Source organism: Microcaecilia unicolor, chromosome 1 (genome assembly GCF_901765095.1).
Source record: "Microcaecilia unicolor chromosome 1, aMicUni1.1, whole genome shotgun sequence".
NCBI classification, from domain to species: Eukaryota; Metazoa; Chordata; class Amphibia; order Gymnophiona; family Siphonopidae; genus Microcaecilia; species Microcaecilia unicolor.
In genome coordinates this window covers 82,743,869-82,763,328 of record NC_044031.1, presented here as the reverse complement: position 1 = coordinate 82,763,328, position 19,460 = coordinate 82,743,869, and the positions used below count along the sequence as shown (strand labels likewise).

The window sequence follows — 19,460 nt, the reverse complement described above, 5'->3', positions numbered from 1 at the left end:
CAGGCAGGTGTGGCTGCATTACATGTGAGACTACATTACACACAATGCATTGCTCATATGTCTTTGCAGTGAGGACTGCAACAGTAAAAATCCTTAGAAGTGAGAATGACAGTAAAGACATTAAACACATTTTAGGATCACACTATAAACTAGTACAATGCTGTAGGAGGACAGAACTTATTAGGCTATGCATAAACATATGTAGTTTCTTTATCTCTATTAATATACATTAAAGAGTAGATTAATGCTTTTATGTGTACTTTTCAAGTATATCTAGAATGTGTATTTTTCAATTTTCTAGTTATGAATTACAATCATTTGTTTCTTCGCAGCATTATATACCTGGTACTAACTTATTAGAACCCTTTTTAAGTCTGTTTTAAATCTAACCATGTCCTACATTAAACAGCAACTTAATTCACAATTTAGTCAGTAATATCTTCAATCCACTTTATATTTTTGTTCCATCTAATTTTGGAACTATTTCAGGTTATATGTTATGTTTAATAATCAACATATTATAGAGATAAATTACTTAGGTACTTTCTCCACACCATGGTCAATTTTTAGTTTATTTTTTAGCATTCTTGTTTTATTTATTAGTTTTTTATGTTTTCATCCATGTATCATTTAGACATGCATTTGTATTAGAGTCAATGTTATGTTTATTTTAGGTTGTTTTTACGTCTTATGATATGGTTTTTGAATAATTGTTTTCTAATTATTTATTAATTTTTTTGTTGTCATTGTGGAATTATGAAATTTTTAACAATTATAATGTATTAATTTATTTACTGGATGTTATGTCTATGTTTTAGGGGCACTTTTACTAAGGAGCACCAAAAATGGGCTGCAATAGTGTAGACGTGTGCTTTGGGTGTGCGCAGATCCATTTTTCAGCGCACCAGTAAAAAAGGCCTTTTTAAAATTTTTGCCAGAAATGGACATGCGGCAAAATAAAAATTGCCACGTGTCCATTTTGGGTCTGAGACCTTAACAACCATTAACGTAGCAGTAAGGTCCCACGCAATAACTGCGGTGATTGTCTATGTGCGTAGAATGATGATTAATGCCCAATTTCTGCTGCGCGCCAGAATATAAAAATTATTTTCCAGCGCTCGTAGCGGATGCGCATCAAAAATGAAATAGGGCCACACAGTAGCTCAAAATTGACATGCGTAGGCACCTACGTGGCTTAGTAAAAGGGTCCCCTCAATTTTTTTATTCTGTGACCCCCTGAGGCAGGCAACAATCGCTGAAACACGGCTCCTTGTTGGGTCTGTTCAGTTGTGGCACTTTATCAATAAACCTCTTGTTTTGGACCTGCCTTTTGGCTCCTTGTGGATTTGCCATTGCCCTACCCTACTTTTTCTTTTTTGGATTTCCATCCATCCATGTATGGTTTTCTCTGGTTCTGACTGTTAGTTCTTTTCTTGGACTGACATCACCACACCCAGAATGCATGCTGTTTATGCATCCTGCAGCATCCACATGTGTCAACAGTAGCCTTGTAAAATCAGTATTTACACCTATGTACTTTAATTATTGCTGTTTACATAAGGAGATGCCACCCAACCTTTCTAAAGTGATGTGCATGGTCTATGTGTGCTCACTTGATTTGCTCAGGTGGGTTCTGTGACTGGCTTAGTCCTGTGTGCATGACCACTGGTTGTAACCACTGGGTCATTCCATGTCAAGTGGTCTGGTGGTCCCTACGCGAGCATCACGGATTTTGATGAAATTTTCTGGGAACATTCATACATGTCCCCAATGAACATTGGTAAAGTTTTACGTTCACCGATGCAATATTGCTGAGATATAGTAATCTGTTTGACCCCATACTGCAGCCTTCGTGCAGGGACCACCAGACCACTTGGCATGGAATGTTACTACTGTATCTGCCTGCCGGACAGCCACAAATGGGTTATAGTCCAAATAAAACTTTGTCCCTTCACTATTTTGAAATAAAATCATAGTGTGATGTATCTGATTGCCACCTATTCAACATGCATAGCCCTTAGAGAGGGCATTTCTTCTCATACGCCATATAGAGCCTACTGAATTTCCTGTAGTTAAGTTTATTTTTCTTTTTTGCAGTAGTTCTTTCAGACACCGCCATTATGGTAAAAAGAACTGGGGTGTGGGGGGCTTTCTAATCGGAGATTCCTCCCCAGGTGATTACAGTTCTAGTATGTATCGTGGAGCTCCTGTGCTAAGGTGGTGGTCTTTCAGGCTTTTTCCTCTCTTCTAAATTTATCTGTATAGTTATATGGATAGCAGCTGAGTATCACGGGTTATCCCGGTGCTTGGCACTCTCATGTATTTTCAGCATCACCACTTTTATGGATAGGAGTTCTGAATATACGTTAGATCACTGCTGCTGTATTAAAAAAAAACACTGACTACAGGTTTTAAGTATTTATCTGATAGTATACAGATGCATCAGGAATTTCAAAGCACACACCCAGGCAAAAACACTAAAATGGGTGTGAAAAGGTGCACTGAACTTAATGCAATTTTCATATCAGAAAATGCACAAAAACTGAAGTAAAAACTCTAACTTTACTGCTGTTTTTACCTTCAGTGGTTAAAAGTGAAAATTAAGTTTTACTCTTGCCTTTTAACCATTGTACAGCACAGTCTCGATTATCTGACTTAGGCCCAGATGCACAAAGTCTAACGAGCCAGCAACATGGTTTTTATACCAGTTCTAGCTGGTTTAGAGAGCAAAGAGTAAAACGAGACATGCACAAAAGGGTTCTCCAAGCTCTTTTCCTATCACAGTAGCAGCTAAAGAAAACGGAATACAAAGCTATGGAAAATTATTATATTGCGCTAACTACTATACAGATGTGCTTGCAAGGCGATACACAGCTGTTTCTGACCTGGTGCACAGAAGCAGTCCCTAGCTTTACCGAGGAAAACTTAACAAGGTGGTCAGGAGCTATTGGTACTGCATATGACAGCTGAAACAGTAGAGGGAAGGCGTGTGTGTTTTTTTTTTTTTTTGTATATCCACAGTTCGCATGTGTTATATTCGTGCAGATTTTTTTTTTCTCCTGGTAAAGGGCCACAAAAACAGACATCACAGTGCACACGGTACATTTTAATCATCACTTTTTAAATCGATTGCCTACCTTCCTTTTCTTTTGAAATTAGCTGTTTTAACACCAGTGAGAACCCGGGGTTGGGAAGCAACTGGAAGTTTCAGGATCTGCCCCACCCCCAAGAAGACTGCAGTGCATATTATTGCTCCGTTTCATCCAATATTATTGCTCCGTTTTGTCCGGTGCCAGGTTCTGGTCTGCCTATGCGCTCAAAGTAGCTGTGCCTCCGCAATCCTCCATGCCAGCACTCTTCTTCTTCCTTCGCTGCTACATTCCCAAAATTATCTGGCCGAGCACCACAATCAGCAAGTGCAGGCTCCCTGTGTCACAGTTTTTGAAAAGGAAAACAAAAAGCCCAGAGCCTTCTGTAGCATGTGCTTAGCGATGGGCTGCTCTTCGCATGCTCAGCGATTTGGCCGACGTCAAGCGTATTTCGAAAATATGCTTGGCTCTGCCCCTTTGCAGAGCCAGCCCCCGAAGATGGCCACCCATCAATTTGGCCGGCGCCGTTAGATTATGCCCCCCATAGTGGCACATTTCCCCTTTCTTTGTTTGCAGAGACTGGCATATATTAGTGTGGGATGTAGTGGAGAAAGGAATAGTGAAATGAGTCTAGGTAGGGTGCCAGGGAATGTGGGGGGAGGGGGGGCCTCCATATGTGTAGTGGGTGCTGGGGTATGTCAAGTGTACACATGTGGAGTGGGGGTGTGCCTGGGGTTGGGAGTGTAGAATGTGTATGGGGGATTGTGTGGTGGGGGCATATAAAGAACAAAGTTCCCTCTAAGGATCAGGTTGCTTTGAGCAATTTATTTTGTCATATGCAAACATTTTTGGTTACATTTCCCTGTGAGCACTGCTTTTTATAGAAAAATTATAACTATATATCAAAGATGTCCATTCCCAAAAGTGACATATTCCAGTTAATAAATTCAGAATATTACACTGTTTCTTCCTTTGGTTTCTGAACCCTTTTTTTTTTTTGTTACATTTGTACCCCGTGCTTTCCCACTCATGGCAGGCTCAATGCGGCTTACATATTAAATACAGGTACTTATTTGTACCTGGGGCAATGGAGGGTTAAGTGACTTGCCCAGAGTCACAAGGAGCTGCCTGTGCCTGAAGTGGGAATTGAACTCAGTTCCTCAGTTCCCCAGGACCAGAGTCCACCACCCTAACCACTAGGCCACTCCTCCACTTCCCTTTCTTTGTTTGCAGAGACTTGCATATATTAGTTGATCCCACTGTCGCTTTTTTGCTTTGCTCCTCTGTCTTCTCCCTATACCCCCCCCCCCCCCCCCCAATAGGTCAGCATCCCTTTTGTGCAGGGATAGAAATAAATGCTCAGCAGCCACAATTCTTTTTTTTTTTTTTTAAGTGAGTTTTGCAGTCACATGTCCAGGCTACTTTGACATCCCTACTTGCATTGCCCTGTTTTTGTGTTGTCATACTTCTGATTTTTGACACTTCTGTATAATCCAGAGGTTTTCAGCTTAGTCCCTGGGGAACATCCAGCCAGTTGGGGTTTACAGGATATTCCCATTAAATTCAGTGGGGATATCCTGAAAACCCTGACTTGGGTGAGTTGTGCCCCAAGGGCTGGGTTGAAAACCCCTGGATAATCACATCCTTACCTTTCCATCCCCAGGTGCTGCTGGTTACTCAAGGTCACTCGTTTAGAAGTCTGTGTTTTAATACTGGTGGAGTTCCCACCTTACACACATGCCAACGTGTTCTCTTCTGTCGAGTGATACGCTTTCTCTCATATTGATTTCCAGGCTCTCCTTCTGCTTGTTTTGCTTTCTATGTTGGTGTGGTGCCATAATTCTTTTTCTGTATAGATCCCACTAGTAGTGGTTGGGTCTTTGTATCTTCTTTAAGCCTGCACTGATGCCATGGTTGAGAAAGAAGAAACACTTTTTTTCACTGCTTAAAGCAAGGGGAGATCATAGGACCTTCCACTGGAGAATTTGCATACCTTGGGGAGAGGGGAGGAGGGAACGGGGAGAAAACACTGATTTTCTGCCTCTAAAGTGAAGCTTAGATTATTGACTCTTCCATCTCCACTTGGTTCCTGTCAGGTACATGCTGATCGCTTAACAGCAGGGCTGAATTATTTTTCTGGCATAAAAATAATGCTCTACATTTGGCTTCCTGCCTGAAGTATTGCATTTGTATGTAGAAGTAGAGAGGTGTGGTAGCCGTGTTAGTCCACTCTTAAAGGTTATCAATAGAAATCAAACAAAATAAAACATGGAAAAGAAAATAAGATGATACCTTTTTTATTGGACATAACTTAATACATTTCTTGATTAGCTTTCGAAGGTTGCCCTTTCCGATCTGAGGAAGAAGGGCACCTTCGAAAGCTAATCAAGAAATGTATTAAGTTATGTCCAATAAAAAAGGTATCATCTTATTTTCTTTTCCATGTTTTATTTTGTTTGATTTCTATTGATAACCTATGTAGAAGTAGAAAAGCATAAAGGTGACGCCTGTGATTTGAAAAGAGAGGTACTGATTTTGTGTTCAGATTTTTGCTTTAAATGTAGTCATGTGTCACACCTTCAGGGGTATAAGGCACTTGGAGTAGATCTGTTTTTCTCTCCCCCCCCCCCCCCCCCCCCCCTGGAAAAAGTATTTCTTTTCCCACATTTGCAGGAAAGTATCATTTCCATTGACTGGGCAAATGAGGATGATATGGGTAATGTCAGCAGCAGGTTTCTATCGCTTCCCGGTAGGATGTAGCACTGAAAGCTAAACCTGGGAGAGGGGAATGTGCTTTGTGAGTGCAGCACTGCAGGACCGTATTCATTCATTCATTCTTTCTCATGATACATTTGAAGATGGCCTCTTGCCACTGTTAAAAGTAGTCCACATTTGCTGTAGACACTTTGATCAGCAGCTTAAGAGTCTGTAAATTGATTTGTGCAGTCACCGGATGGGAATGTGAACGGAGAACTCGATCATTGCTCCGCTCTATTAATGCTTCTAGATTGTGTTGTACTGGCAGGGTCAGAGTAAAAGTGAAAAATGAAGGGAAAAAGTGGAAAGTAAAAGCGTGATTAGACCTGATGTTGACCGGGTGTTGTATTTTTGCTTTCAGAGTGTCATGAATATGATGCATGTCATAAGCATCCCATATTCCTTAATGAAAGTAAATCCTCTCTCATGGATACAGAAAGTTTGCCAGTACAAAGGTAAGGAGGATATTCCTAAACACACTTTGAATAGCACATGGGAACAGTTTTCAAAACAGCATGGGTACAGGCAAAGTCTAAGCTTATTTTAACTTTTTTTTGTTATTGTGTCAACTCTTAGAAAGAGAGAGAGAGAAGTTACATACTTTCCCTAGGGAAAAAGTGCCCATGGAAATTTGCACCTGTTTTTCTTTGTGGATACTTTATCACTGGAAAACAGCATGCAGACCCCCAGGACTGACGGTGGTAGCCCGGGCTGTCTAGCAGGGCTAGAGCCTTAACCCTAATGCCAGCCGGCATAGGGTAAGGCACTATTCAACCCATATGATCAGAGCGCAGTGCTCTGATCATATGGGCAGAATACCAGGGAGTTCATTTAAATCTAATTTAAATGAGCTCTGTGGTATTCCCTGCATGCTCTTCTTGCCAGAGCCCTCTGATCATTAGCGCTTAGTAAATGGCGGGCGCTTGTGACCTCTAGTACCCGCATTTACTTTTGATCATCGGGGCCTATGTTAATTTATACACATGCATGCATATTTTTCAAAAGCAAGCACACAAATGCTAACCCCCTCCCTATTCCCATCCTGGCGAAAGCTTGCATTCAGTTTGGGTAAAGTTAAGTATGCACACATGTATGTGCACCCCTTTCCATGCATAGAGCAGTGGTTTACTTTTAGGAATGATTTTGAAAATTGCCTTCATAGTGACTAATAGAATATTTTTTGACTGTTAGTTAAGGCGTGGTGTCTTTTTGGGATGAATTGAATACTTGATTTGTTTTTGCTCCTTCACCTTTCTTGTAGCAAAGGTTGCTTGCGTGAAATCTAGAGATATGCACTGGGCTCTGGTAGCGCATAGAGACCAGAGGGACATCAACCTCTCCTCGCTGCGTATGCTGATAGTGGCTGACGGAGCGAATCCTTGTAAGTTCTACTGTTCCCCTTTAAAGAAGAATAAAAACAATGCTGAACCATTTTTTTAAAAGTTGGACTTAGTACTAGAGTAATAAAGTCCTTAATGATTTACGTTTTAGCAATCTTTGGTCAGGTACCTTTATAACTAACAAAGCTGGTTACAATGCCAGATTCTAGGAGAAACTCTCGAAACCTAGAGTATTGTGTTCAGTTTTGGAGGCCGTATCTTGCTAAGGATGTAAAAAGAATCGAAGCGGTGCAAAGAAAAGCTACGAGAATGGTATGGGATTTGCGTAACAAGACGTATGAGGAGAGACTTGCTGACCTGAACATGTATACCCTGGAGGAAAGGAGAAACAGGGGTGATATGATACAGACATTCAAATATTTGAAAGGTATTAATCCGCAAACGAACCTTTTCCGGAGATACGAAGGCGGTAGAACGAGAGGACATGAAATGAGATTGAAGGGGGGCAGACTCAAGAAAAATGTCAGGAAGTATTTCTTCACGGAGAGAGTGGTGGATGCTTGGAATGCCCTCCCGCGGGAGGTGGTGGAGAGGAAAACGGTAACGGAATTCAAACATGCATGGGATAAACATAAAGGAATCCTGTTCAGAAGGAAAGGATCCTCAGGAGCTTAACCGAGATTGGATAGCAGAGCCTGTAGTGGGAGGCGGGGCTGGAGGTTGGGAGGCGGGGATAGTGCGGGGCAGACTTATACGGTCTGTGCCAGAGCCAGTGGTGGGAGGCGGGACTGGAGGTTGGGAGGCAGGGATAGTGCTGGGCAGACTTATATGGTCTGTGCCAGAGCCGGTGGTTGGGAGGCGAGGCTAGTGCTGGGCAGACTTATATACACAAAAGTAGCACACATGAGTTGTCTTGTTGGGCAGACTGGATGGACCATGCAGGTCTTTTTCTGCCGTCATCTACTATGTTACTATGTTATAATGATCATTTTCTATTGGGCTTTCCAACTTCCTAAGATGTATGTTTTAAAAACGTTTTTCATTGCTCTTTTTTTTTATTTTAATTTTTTTTTGCAAAGCGTTCGAGAAATTAAGAGCAAAAGAAATCCAGTGTATTCTAATGCTTTTGGATTCACTCTGAGCAGTAAAGTTGATTGCTGCAGTACAAAGTGATGTAGCATTCAGCAAGTGTCTTTTTCATTATCAGCTTCCTCCATCCCAAATTGTCTTTACAACACTCTGCAGTACGTGATGTGTATTTAATAATATGACTTCACAAAAAAAAAAACTGGTTCTTGCTGTAATGAATAGAGTCATTCCAACTGTTCTTTTCTTATTTACTCCAGGGTCCATTTCTTCCTGCGATGCATTTCTCAATGTCTTCCAAAGTAAAGGTCTAAGACAGGAAGTCATTTGTCCTTGTGCTAGTTCACCAGAGGCTCTTACGGTGGCTATACGAAGGTACTGTATTCAATTATTTTCCAATCTGAATTGTATGTCAAAAGGAAGCTCTAAGCATTATGATATTTGAATTTTTCAGCTCAAGGACCAAGTTTGTATTTTTCGCATAGGTACAGAACTAGAGAAATCCCTTGGTATATCAAGATGAAGCTATTTATTGTTCATAGAGAATAATTGGTGACTTTTTTTTTTAGAGTGTTGATAACAGGTCAATATTGAAACCCAGTGGTCACTGTATTTTTTTAAATGTTGACTGCAGTGGTCAAAAAAATTATATTGTTAGTTGTGCTGAATGTGCTGGGAATTTGATGACTGCTGTTAACTATTCATATGCTGGTCCTAAAGTCATTGCTATATTGGATTCTATATATAATGCCCAAAGGTACGTGCTTAAATTTTGGGCGTGCACCCAAATCCCATAAGTAGCAATAATTGAGTGCTAACAACCAATTATTGCAGTTAATTGGCATCAGTTAGGATTTGCGCACACATCTGGCTGTGCTGTTCTGTAATGATTGGTGCCTAAATCTCATAGCGCATATCTGTAAAGAGGGTGTGGCCAGGGGTGTTCCAAAAAGTTATGGGGCCTTTTTAGTAAGCGGCGGTAAGCCCATCACAGGCTTACTGCATGCCAATCTGGAGCCACCGCTGGTGCAACGCGGATACCAGTGGTAGTTCCACCCCCAGCACGCAGCATTTCCAGCACTAGTGGAAATATTCAAAAAATATTTCCGCAGGGGGTTACCCGGCAGTAATCGGCCAGTGCCACGCGCTACCCGGTTACTGCCAGGTTAGCGTGGGAGCCTTTACCACCACCTCAGTGGGTGGTGGTAAGTTCTCCCCGCTGCATTGCCATGTGGTAAGAGCAATATTATCATATGGCCATGTCTTTTTTTTTCAGCCCTTTTACCTGCTTCAGTAAAAAGGGCCTCAGCGTGCAGCAAAACGGTCCCTGCTGCTAGTGTCGGGCCCATTTTACCACAGCTTAGTAAAAGGGCCCCTAAGTGCGCAATTACTGAGTACCGCCTAAATGCGCCTAAGTTGGGTACCATCAATTAAACAAGGTTTCGGCAGGCGTAAGTCCACAAGTGGGGGGGGCGGATTTTATAAGCAGCATTTTACACACAAGAAAGCCTCTATAAAATTACTTCCATAATGCCGGGGCAGAAATCTAAAACTATGGAGAATATTCAATAAATGGCGCCGAAACAATTCAGCAGTATGTGCTATTCTAAAAAGGGCCCGAACCTTATATGGAACAACATTTAGCGCACATCCTGCACCTAACATTTGGGTATCAAGACTTGTGCTTGGCTTCATTATAGTCGTGATTTCTGCAGTCTTTGTGGAGCAGTTTTATAAAGATACATAGACAACTATGTGTCTTTATAAAATAGGCTTAAAATAGGTGTCTGGTTAACACTTCCCAGTGTAGGTGACTTATTATGAATTTACTCTATAGCAGGGGATCTCAATCCAGTCCTCGGGACACAGCTAGCCAGTCAGGTTTTCAGAATACCCACAATGAATATGCATGAAATAAATTTATATACAACGGGATGTAGTGCATGCAAATCTATCTTAAGCATATTCATTGTGAAAACCTGACTGACTAGTTGTGTCCCAAGGATGGGCTGAGAACCCCTGCTCTATAGAGATGGTGCCAAAGCAGCTGGAGCGATTTGTGCTGGCACTTTTGGTATATAGTGCCTTTGAACATTCACAGCTTAATTGAGTTTCCTAACTGCTAGGAACACCTTTTAAATATTGATCCAGTGGTTGGCTGATCACGGCACAGTGCCCTAGCCTTTTGTCTCTGGAAGCTAGTGGAATAGTGCCACTAACGGTGGACATGGGAAGGGTAATTCTACAACGAGGCGCCTGAATTTACATGCCCCTTGCATGTGGAAATTTACAGAATAATCTGACTGGGTAACTGGTGTTCTGTAAGAGCATGTTTATGTGGCATTGAACATAAATGCTAGAAGGTGTACATATGGGCAAAGCAGGGTTGGCCAAAGGGCAAGGCTCCCCCTTAGGCACGTAACTTACAGGTTCCCTTCAGTTATACCAGCTCTGTGGCTGTTCTAATTGTGAGCGTGTAAATGGAAGGCCTGCCAGATATTGGATCACAACTAGTTTTCTACAATGGAATCTAGTCGCCCAGGTGCCGTTATAGAATAGGCTTTCACCACACATCCTCTGGGAGCCAGTTATTAAATTGCCCCATAATATCTTAAGGCCATCAAATAAATGGTGGCTGTCTATCAACAAACACACAGTTTGGAATGTTCTGCTTTCAGTCATCTTTCCATGGGAACGCTCATCGGAACCCCATACTGATTGTTATTACGGTTTATTGTAGAACTGTGCCATTAGGTTTTTATTGCACTTATTGGAAATTATTTCATATCTTTACACTCGTGTGCTGGAACATTCTCTGTTGCTATGCTTCCTCTTTGTCTCACGTGTCTATAAGATCAGGCCACCATTTTTTTATGTTTATCTTTTTGTCTCTTCCATTCTTCACTTGTTTCATCCTTGCCATCTTATCTGTGGCCCTGTTACCTCTTTCCTTTGCTACTGGTCCGTGCTTCCCCTATAAATATCATTCCCTCAACTGAGACCATCCCGCCTTGCTACTTAACTCTGCTCGTGCAAATACCTTCTCTTTACTCTGCCCCATCACCCAACCCAGTTGTTTCCTCTATTTGGCTGTATATCATTGCAGGCTGTCTAGATCAGTGATTCCCAAATCATGGGTTATGATCAAAAATGGGGGCCGTGAAATCCTTATTTGGAGTCGCTCTTATGTCTGCACAAAAAAATGACAGAAATTCTGTTAGTCTAGTAGAGTGCTGTAACTTGGCCTGTGAAGGCTTAGTGGGATGAAGGGACTGTAGCCTAGCACTGTGTTTGCTTGTATGGCTCAAAAAGAGAGGATGGGATGTCCAGGCCTGGAGCAGAGGTACAGCAGTAAGAAAGCATGGTGCCTGAACTGAGGTAAAGGCTGCAGTTGTGTCAATTTTTAGAACATTAAAGGACATTTGGGAAGTACCGCTCTAGATATTTCAACTTTTAACTATTAATATCAGAGATCTCACTATTAAATGTCTCAACCTGCCCTCTTCAAATCATCACAGTCATCTGTTCTCTGTTTCACTTTTCCACCTTGCAGATTCCCTCACAGGCTTTCTGCTTCTGATATACTGGAAAAAGTTATTGCTATGAGTCTTTTGCCTTCAAGGCAAGTTTCTCTTCATATTCTCTTTTGGCCGCCTTTATCAATGCTTTGAATCTAACTTGCCAGTGCTTATGTTGTTTCTTGTTTTCTTCATTTGGATCTTTTTTCCATATTCTGAAAGATGTTCTTTTGGCTCCAGTTGCCTCTTTCAGACTATCCTTACAGTTTTAGCTCTTGGTGGTCTCCATCTTTTACAGTAACACAGTAAATGACAGCAGATAAAGACCTGCATACTACATCCAGTCTTCCCAATAAAGTGGTGCCAGAGCCACACCTGCCACTCTGTGTGGGCCCCAGTCACCTATGCTTAAACACTGGTTGTCAAGTCCCCATGGGCCATGCCAACCATATAGGCAGCCAAACATGATGTAGTGTTAGTTATAACCACACATCATCCCCCAAGTATTGCTGTCAGTATTCAACTTACTAGTCAAGATGTCTCCCCTGAGCTGCACAGCATCCTTACTTACAACACTTGATAATAAAGTAATTTACAACTCCGAAGCTTTTGCCATTTGTGGGACACAGAATAAACTAATTGGGTACTTAAAGCAACAAAAGATGACATAACTTGCCCAGAGTTGCAAATGAGGATGGAGGATATCGTATTTGAAGCCTGATTTCACTTTTGTGCAGCCCATTGCTGTAACCAGTTGACCACTGCTGCTTCTTGGTTCACTACATTTAGTTAAGAACATAAGCATTGCCATACTGGGACAGACTGAAGGTCCATGAAGCCCAGTATCTTGTTTCCAACAGTGGCAAACCCAGGTCATTGAGCTTCTTAGGGAACATACATCTTTCCTGTTCACTGAGGGCCTCTTTGCAGTTGAGAATTAACCCCTATACCTAAGTAGCCAAGGTGATGGAAAGAATTGTTGTAGTCCAGCTCACTGACTGCCTCTCCACCTTTCGCCTGCTTCATGTGTTCCAGTCTGGCTTCAGGCTCTGCTATAGTACTGAGACTGTCCTAGCCACTTTAGTCTCCGTCTTTAGTAAAGAAATATGCTTGGGGAACAAGGTTCTGGTTATGCAATTCGCATGTCAAATGCTTTTGATGTGGTGGATCATGATCTCCTGCTAAATTTATAAGACCAATTTGGGCTTTATGGGAAAGTCATGTCCTGGTTCCAGGGTTTCCTGAAGTCAAGATATTATAGAGTAAATATGTCAGGCTCCTTATCTCTACCATGGTCTCCTGACTGTGACATACCACAAGGCTCTCCTTTTTCTCCAGTACTATTTAATGTCATAATGGCTCCTCTAGGGGAGAGACTCAAGTCTATGGGATTCCATTCTTTTGTTTATGCTGACAATGTCACTATTTGCATTCCCTTTTGAGGTGACATCCATGGAATTCTCCATAGAATTAAATCGGGCCTTAATGGATTCCTAGGCCTCCAAATTAGGATTAAATTAACTTGGGCTGAGACTAAATTTTTGATATTAACCAGTCCGTTTGACCACGATCCCTGCAGCAGCTTTAACACTGACTGCATTACTTATCCCTTGAAAACCACTCTTAAAATATTGGGGGTTGTTGTTGATAAGCACTTATCCTTTGAATCTCAGGTGTCCTCTATAGTCACTAAATCTTTGAAGGTACTTTGGAAGCTGAAGTGAATTGAGCCCCTTTTTTTTCCCCAGTAGATATTTTCAGGTTACTTGTCCAGTTTGTAGTCTTTGTCCAATTTGATGATTGTAATTCTATCTTTGCTAGTTGCAAAGAGTGTGTTTTAAGGAAGCTTCAAACTGCCCAGAATACTGCGGCCAGGTTAGTCCTGCATGTGCTGCGCTTTGGAAGGGCTACTCCACTGCTGATTCAATTGCATTGGCTTTGTATTGAGGCCAAGGTTGTTTGTGCTCTCATATTTCAGACTTTATATGGCGCTGCCCCTGATTATATGTTGTCCCTTGTCACTTTGCTTCTTGCAGTGCTGTCTGTGGTGCGAGAGACTACCTGCGTTTTTATTTTACTACCTGTTAGAAAAGTAGTGTTAGCAATTTATTCTGCTACTTTTTCTTACCAAGGTACTAAGTGGTGGAATTCCTTGCCAAAATACCTTAGATCCCAGCCTGATTACTTCATTTTTCGCAAGTTTTTAAAATCTTTCCTTTATAAAAAAAATTTATTTGATTCTGATGCCTAGTTTTTCCTTCCCTCCTCCCCCATTGCATGTGTATTTACAATTCTTTGCTTTATGTATGGGATTGTGGTTTTTATTTCATATTTTGTACTGTCTTCTTATAGCTTGTTAGCTACAAATTTGTGCGGGAAAATGTGGGGTATAAATGTCATAAATAAATAATAAATAAATCTGATCATGCTATGATCACTGTTATCAAGTGGCCCCAGCACCATCACCTCCTGCACTAGATCATGGCTCCACTAAGGACTAGGCCTAGAATTGTTCTTCCTGTTGTTGGTCTCTTTATTCGTAACCTCCTTCCGAGCCATCTCTTTGTTTTCCTTCTCTCTCTCTCTGCACCTGCCTTTTGAATGTTCTCATGTTATCCCTTGATAAACACTTCCAGACTAAACTGAGCTGCTTTCCTTCTCTGTCGATGACTGCATCCCATATTGACCTTTTGGATTTCTCCCTCTATATTCCATCTCATTCCCTTCTTTTTTTTTTCCACTCTGTTAGGAGTCATCTCTCTCTCTATGTGTATGTATATATATATATATATATATATATATATATATATATATATATATATATATACTAGTAAAAAAGGCCCGTTTCTGACACAAATGAAACGGGCGCTAGCAAGGTTTTCCTCGGAGTGTGTATGTTTGGGAGAGTGTATGTGAGAGTGACTGTTTGAGAGTCAGAGTGAAAGTGTGAGTGTGTGAGAGAGAGAGTGAGTCTGGGTGTGAGTGTGTTTGTGAGAGAGTGTGTGTGTGAGAATGAGAGTATGTGCAAGTGTGTATGTGAGACACAGTGTGAGAGAGAGTGTGTGTGTGTGGGCGAGAGAGAGAGTGTGTGTGAGACACAGATTCTCTGTGAGAGTGAGTGTATGAGACCAAGCGAGTGTGTGAGTGACTGTGTGGCACATAGAGAGTGAATGTGATACAGTGTGAGACAGAGTGTGTGAGAGTGAGAGTCAGAAAGAGAGAGAGAGTGTGAGCCCTGCCCTCCCAATCCATGCCCATCTGTCCCCTGCCCCCTCCATTCATCCTTTTCCAGCAATTCCCCTCTCTCCCTGAGCCCTGCCCTCCCAATCCATGCCCATCCATGCTCCTGTCACCTGCCCCCTCCATTCATCCCTATCCAGCAATTCCCCTCTCTCCCTGAGGCCTGCCCTGCAATCCATATCCATCCATGCCCATCTGTCCCCTCCATTCATCCCTATCCAGCAATTCCCCTCTCCCTGAGTCCTGCCCTTCCAATCCATGCCCATCCATGCTCCTCTGTCACCTGGCCCCTCCATTCATCCCTATCCAGCAATTCCCCTCTCTCCCTGAGGCCTGCCCTGCAATCCATATCCATCCATGCCCATCTGTCCCCTCCATTCATCCCTATCCAGCAATTCCCCTCTCTCCCTGAGCCCTGCCCTCCCAATCCATGCCCATCCATGCTCCTCTGTCCCCTGCCCCCTACATTCATCCCTTTCCAGCAATTCCCCTCTCCCTGAGCTCTGCCCTCCCAATCCATGCCCATCCATGTTCCTCTGTCACCTGCCCCCTCCATTCATCCCTATCCAGCAATTCCCCTCTCTCCCTGAGGCCTGCCCTGCAATCCATATCCATCCATGCCCATCTGTCCCCTCCATTCATCCCTATCCAGCAATTCCCCTCTCCCTGAGTCCTGCCCTTCCAATCCATGCCCATCCATGCTCCTCTGTCACCTGGCCCCTCCATTCATCCCTATCCAGCAATTCCCCTCTCTCCCTGAGGCCTGCCCTGCAATCCATATCCATCCATGCCCATCTGTCCCCTCCATTCATCCCTATCCAGCAATTCCCCTCACCCTGAGTCCTGCCCTTCCAATCCATGCCCATCCATGCTCCTCTGTCACCTGGCCCCTCCATTCATCCCTATCCAGCAATTCCCCTCTCTCCCTGAGTCCTGCCCTCCCAATCCATGCCCATCCATGTTCCTCTGTCCCCTGCCCCCTCCATTCATCCTTTTCCAGCAAGTCCCCTCTCTCCCTTCCATGACCCCCCCCTCGCATCCATGCTCCTCTCTCTCCCATGTCCCAGCCTGGCCCGCCCTCTTCTCCCCCCCCCTTTGCATCCATGCCCCCCCCCCCTTCGCATCCATGCTGTCGTTTCTCCCCTGCCCTCCCGCTCCCATTGTTCTACTTTACTGGCTACCCTCTTCTCTCCCCCCAACATCCCTTTTTGTTTTTTTTCTTCTTTTTAAATTTACCTCCGTGGCGGTTCCGGCAGCGAAGCGTCAGGGAAGGAGGTGGCGCTCCCGACGTCTAGCTTTCCCTTCGCTGTGTTCCGCCTTCTTTTGACGTCATCCTTGACGTCAGAAGAAGGCGGAACACAGCGAAGGGAAGGCTAGACGTCGGGAGCGCCGCCTCCTTCCCTGACGCTTCGCTGCCGGATTTGTTTGGTTTTTTTTTCCGCCCTCGACGTCATGACGTTTGACGCAAGGGCGGGGCAGAGACGGCTGGCTGGCTTGAAGGCTTCACACCACGAATCCACGAACCCTTCAGCCTGGGAGTGACGTCAGATGGCTTCAGAACGTTGTCCTCAGAATGTTGAGGGTGCGTTTTATTATATTAGATATATATATATATATATATATATCTAATGTAATACCACTTGTATCTCTCACTCCGGAAATGGCGATCGCCATGACGGAACAATGTAAGCCACATTGAGCCTGCAAATAGGTGGGAAAATGTGGGATACAAATGCAACAAATAAATATATACACACACACACACAGTTCAAAATTAGGAGACCCCAGAGTCCTGGAACTAATAATATAAAAGAAAATCAATATAGAAGCAATTGAGAGAGAATTTTACCTTTACAAGTGTGCAAACTTGTTTATAATTAAGGAAAAATCCAGTAACTGAATTAATATCGTGTTCAGTTAAAATATATATTAATTATTTTTTTCCAAATAGAGGTCTCTTTTCTTTGTAAGGCCTGGTCTACTCCTCCACTTTGATGTGGTAAAGTCCCTGTAGTTCTCTAGATTAGCAGACCTCTGATACATGAAGGATATAAGAAACTAGCAGTGAATTTAAGTGTCTAATCTGGGGGACTTAAAGATATGTTTTTGAATTGTCTGTCTCAGTTTAAAATGACCCTGCCTGCCATGCAGTTGCCGTTCATAACTGAAATTGCAGTTCATTACACTCTCCCAGTGTGCAAAGCTATACGGTTGTTTTTCGTTCCAGACCTGAATATTATGGTGACATTTCTTTCTTGCATGCAGTGACTGGAATGAATCGGTATTAAACTTACTGCATGGCTTTATGAAATGCCAATTAACCATCTGAAGATAAAGGCCAGCAATCAATCTGTGCTTGTGTAAGAGATTTCATGCAGTTCAGGAGTTAGAAATATTTTGGGCAAAGTATCTTGAAAGCACTTAAGCTGCCGTGTAGGTAAGCAACAAGGAGATTAGCTGCTTCTAACCAATAGCAGGGTAGTTTTCAAAATGTTAAGTGACATCACAATGTACTTTGACCTCTCTGAGATTTCATCTAAGCTGAACTGACCCATTTTTCTAAAGGAGGAGGAAGGATTCTGTGTTAGGGGCATTGAGCCAGCTGTCACTGGGTGTTCTGACTGTGATGGGAATTTGAGAAAGATTGAATGAATGGATCAAAAGTTATAAGGAAGAAGAGAGGGGTATGCAGACATGATGCTTTCATAAAGAATGGTCTTTCTGCAGGAAACTAGTAAAAAAAAAGGTTGAATTAAATTTTGTCGCATTTAGTATTCAGATGAGGCATAAAGCCTGCTCTGTTTTTATCATTTCACATTAGTACATTGAATCTTTAGTTTAAAAATCTGCATTAGAACCTACATTTATAAGCTGCCTATAGTGATGGGTACTGGCATTAAAACAAGAGGGAAAAGCATACAGAATATAGTTCAAGGAATTCTTTCTAACCCCTCTGTATCTATGTGTACAATACATTTTTGCATCTGTGACCTGGAGGGGATGGTGGTTTGAATGGAGCAGTCCCTAAAACATTCTATTGGTTTTGAGATAATAAAACCAAGTATGATAATATATCACACCATTAAATGTTACTACTAACAAATGTCAAAGGATGAATTTTAGTTTAATCACAGAGTGCTGCTGTCCCATGCTTCTCCATCATTAGTTAATAGTACACACAGCAAGCAATAGCAAATGACATAGTTCAATGACTAGGTGTCACTGTGCATAGTAATTATTAAGAAAGTGCAATGGTTGAGTCACTAGGTTTCACAGTAAAATTTACAATAAAGAAAATGAAATACACATCAGCAGGGATAGGGGTGTAGCAGCACTGGTGGGAGAATAGGGGTGTATGGTGGGAAAAGTATTCAGAAGATACCTTATGGCAGTGCTTCTCAATCCAGTCCTTGAGGTACACTTGGTCCTATCAGGCTTTCGGGATATCCACAATGAATATGCATGAGATAGATATGTATGCACTTCCTCCTTGGTAAGTAAATCTTTCTCATGTTTAATAGAAAGTTTGATATATCGCCTTTCTTAAACGAAAGTCAAAGCGGTGTACAGTTACTAAAACAAAGTAGAAAAGAGAGAAACTATAATGGATACAGGAATAGATAGAAAAGCATGGAAGATAGAGAAAAGAAAAAATAAAACCCAGAACAACTGCTCTGCAGCAAACTGGACACTGACCCTGACAACCTAGGGATAGACAGGGAGGGCAAGGGAGAATAGGTGAGTCTTCATAGCTGAGCGAAACTTAAGGTACGATTGTTCAGATCTGATTTCAGAGGGTAGTGCATTCCAGAGGAACGTAGCCTGACAAAAGAACTCTGAGGCCCTGATGCTCAAAACTCTGTCGCTGTTCCGAATAGCGTCTTAAAAATACTATCAGAACAGTTCAGAAGAACAGTTCTCTAATGCTAATGAGATGCAACTAGGGCACGCTCATAGAGTTGAGCATTAAAGAGTTTGGTGGGAGGATTGTACTTGGCACATGCGCAGGAGAGTTCCGCGGTAAACTCAACTGTTATGTGCATGCACCTGGTAAAAACCCAAATCTGAAGCACACATTGTCATCTATTTTCTGCGGCCTAAATATAAGAGTTAAATTTTTTTTTTTTTTTTTAGTTCGGACGCTTCTATTTAGATGCAGGATACCGACACCAATGTGTGCTTTCACTGGGCATTTTAAAATTGTTTTTATTTTTTATAATGGCCACTTTAAAAATAGATGCAGGAATACAAGTGTAACCGAAATTCTGTTTTAGAATTCAAGCATAACCCAGTATAGATGAGCCTAATCTTTATGTACCTGCAGTTACAGCAACCATAGACCTGGCTTAACTGTGCGTGTGTATATGCCCCCTTGCATTTATGCATTGTGCCGCCTGAATGTTCCCTTCTAGAATAGTGCTTAGGCTCCT

The 19,460-nt window shown here is 42.3% G+C and overlaps 1 protein-coding gene across 1 annotated transcript in view; it reads left to right on the top strand.

Annotated features, from left to right (window-relative positions):
- Positions 1–19,460, top strand: part of DIP2C (disco interacting protein 2 homolog C) — a 763,198-nt gene that overhangs the window by 570,096 nt on the left and 173,642 nt on the right. The window contains 3 exon segments of the mRNA XM_030198809.1: positions 6,208–6,301; positions 7,108–7,227; positions 8,533–8,647. Of these exon segments, the coding sequence (XP_030054669.1) occupies positions 6,208–6,301; positions 7,108–7,227; positions 8,533–8,647 (329 nt within the window).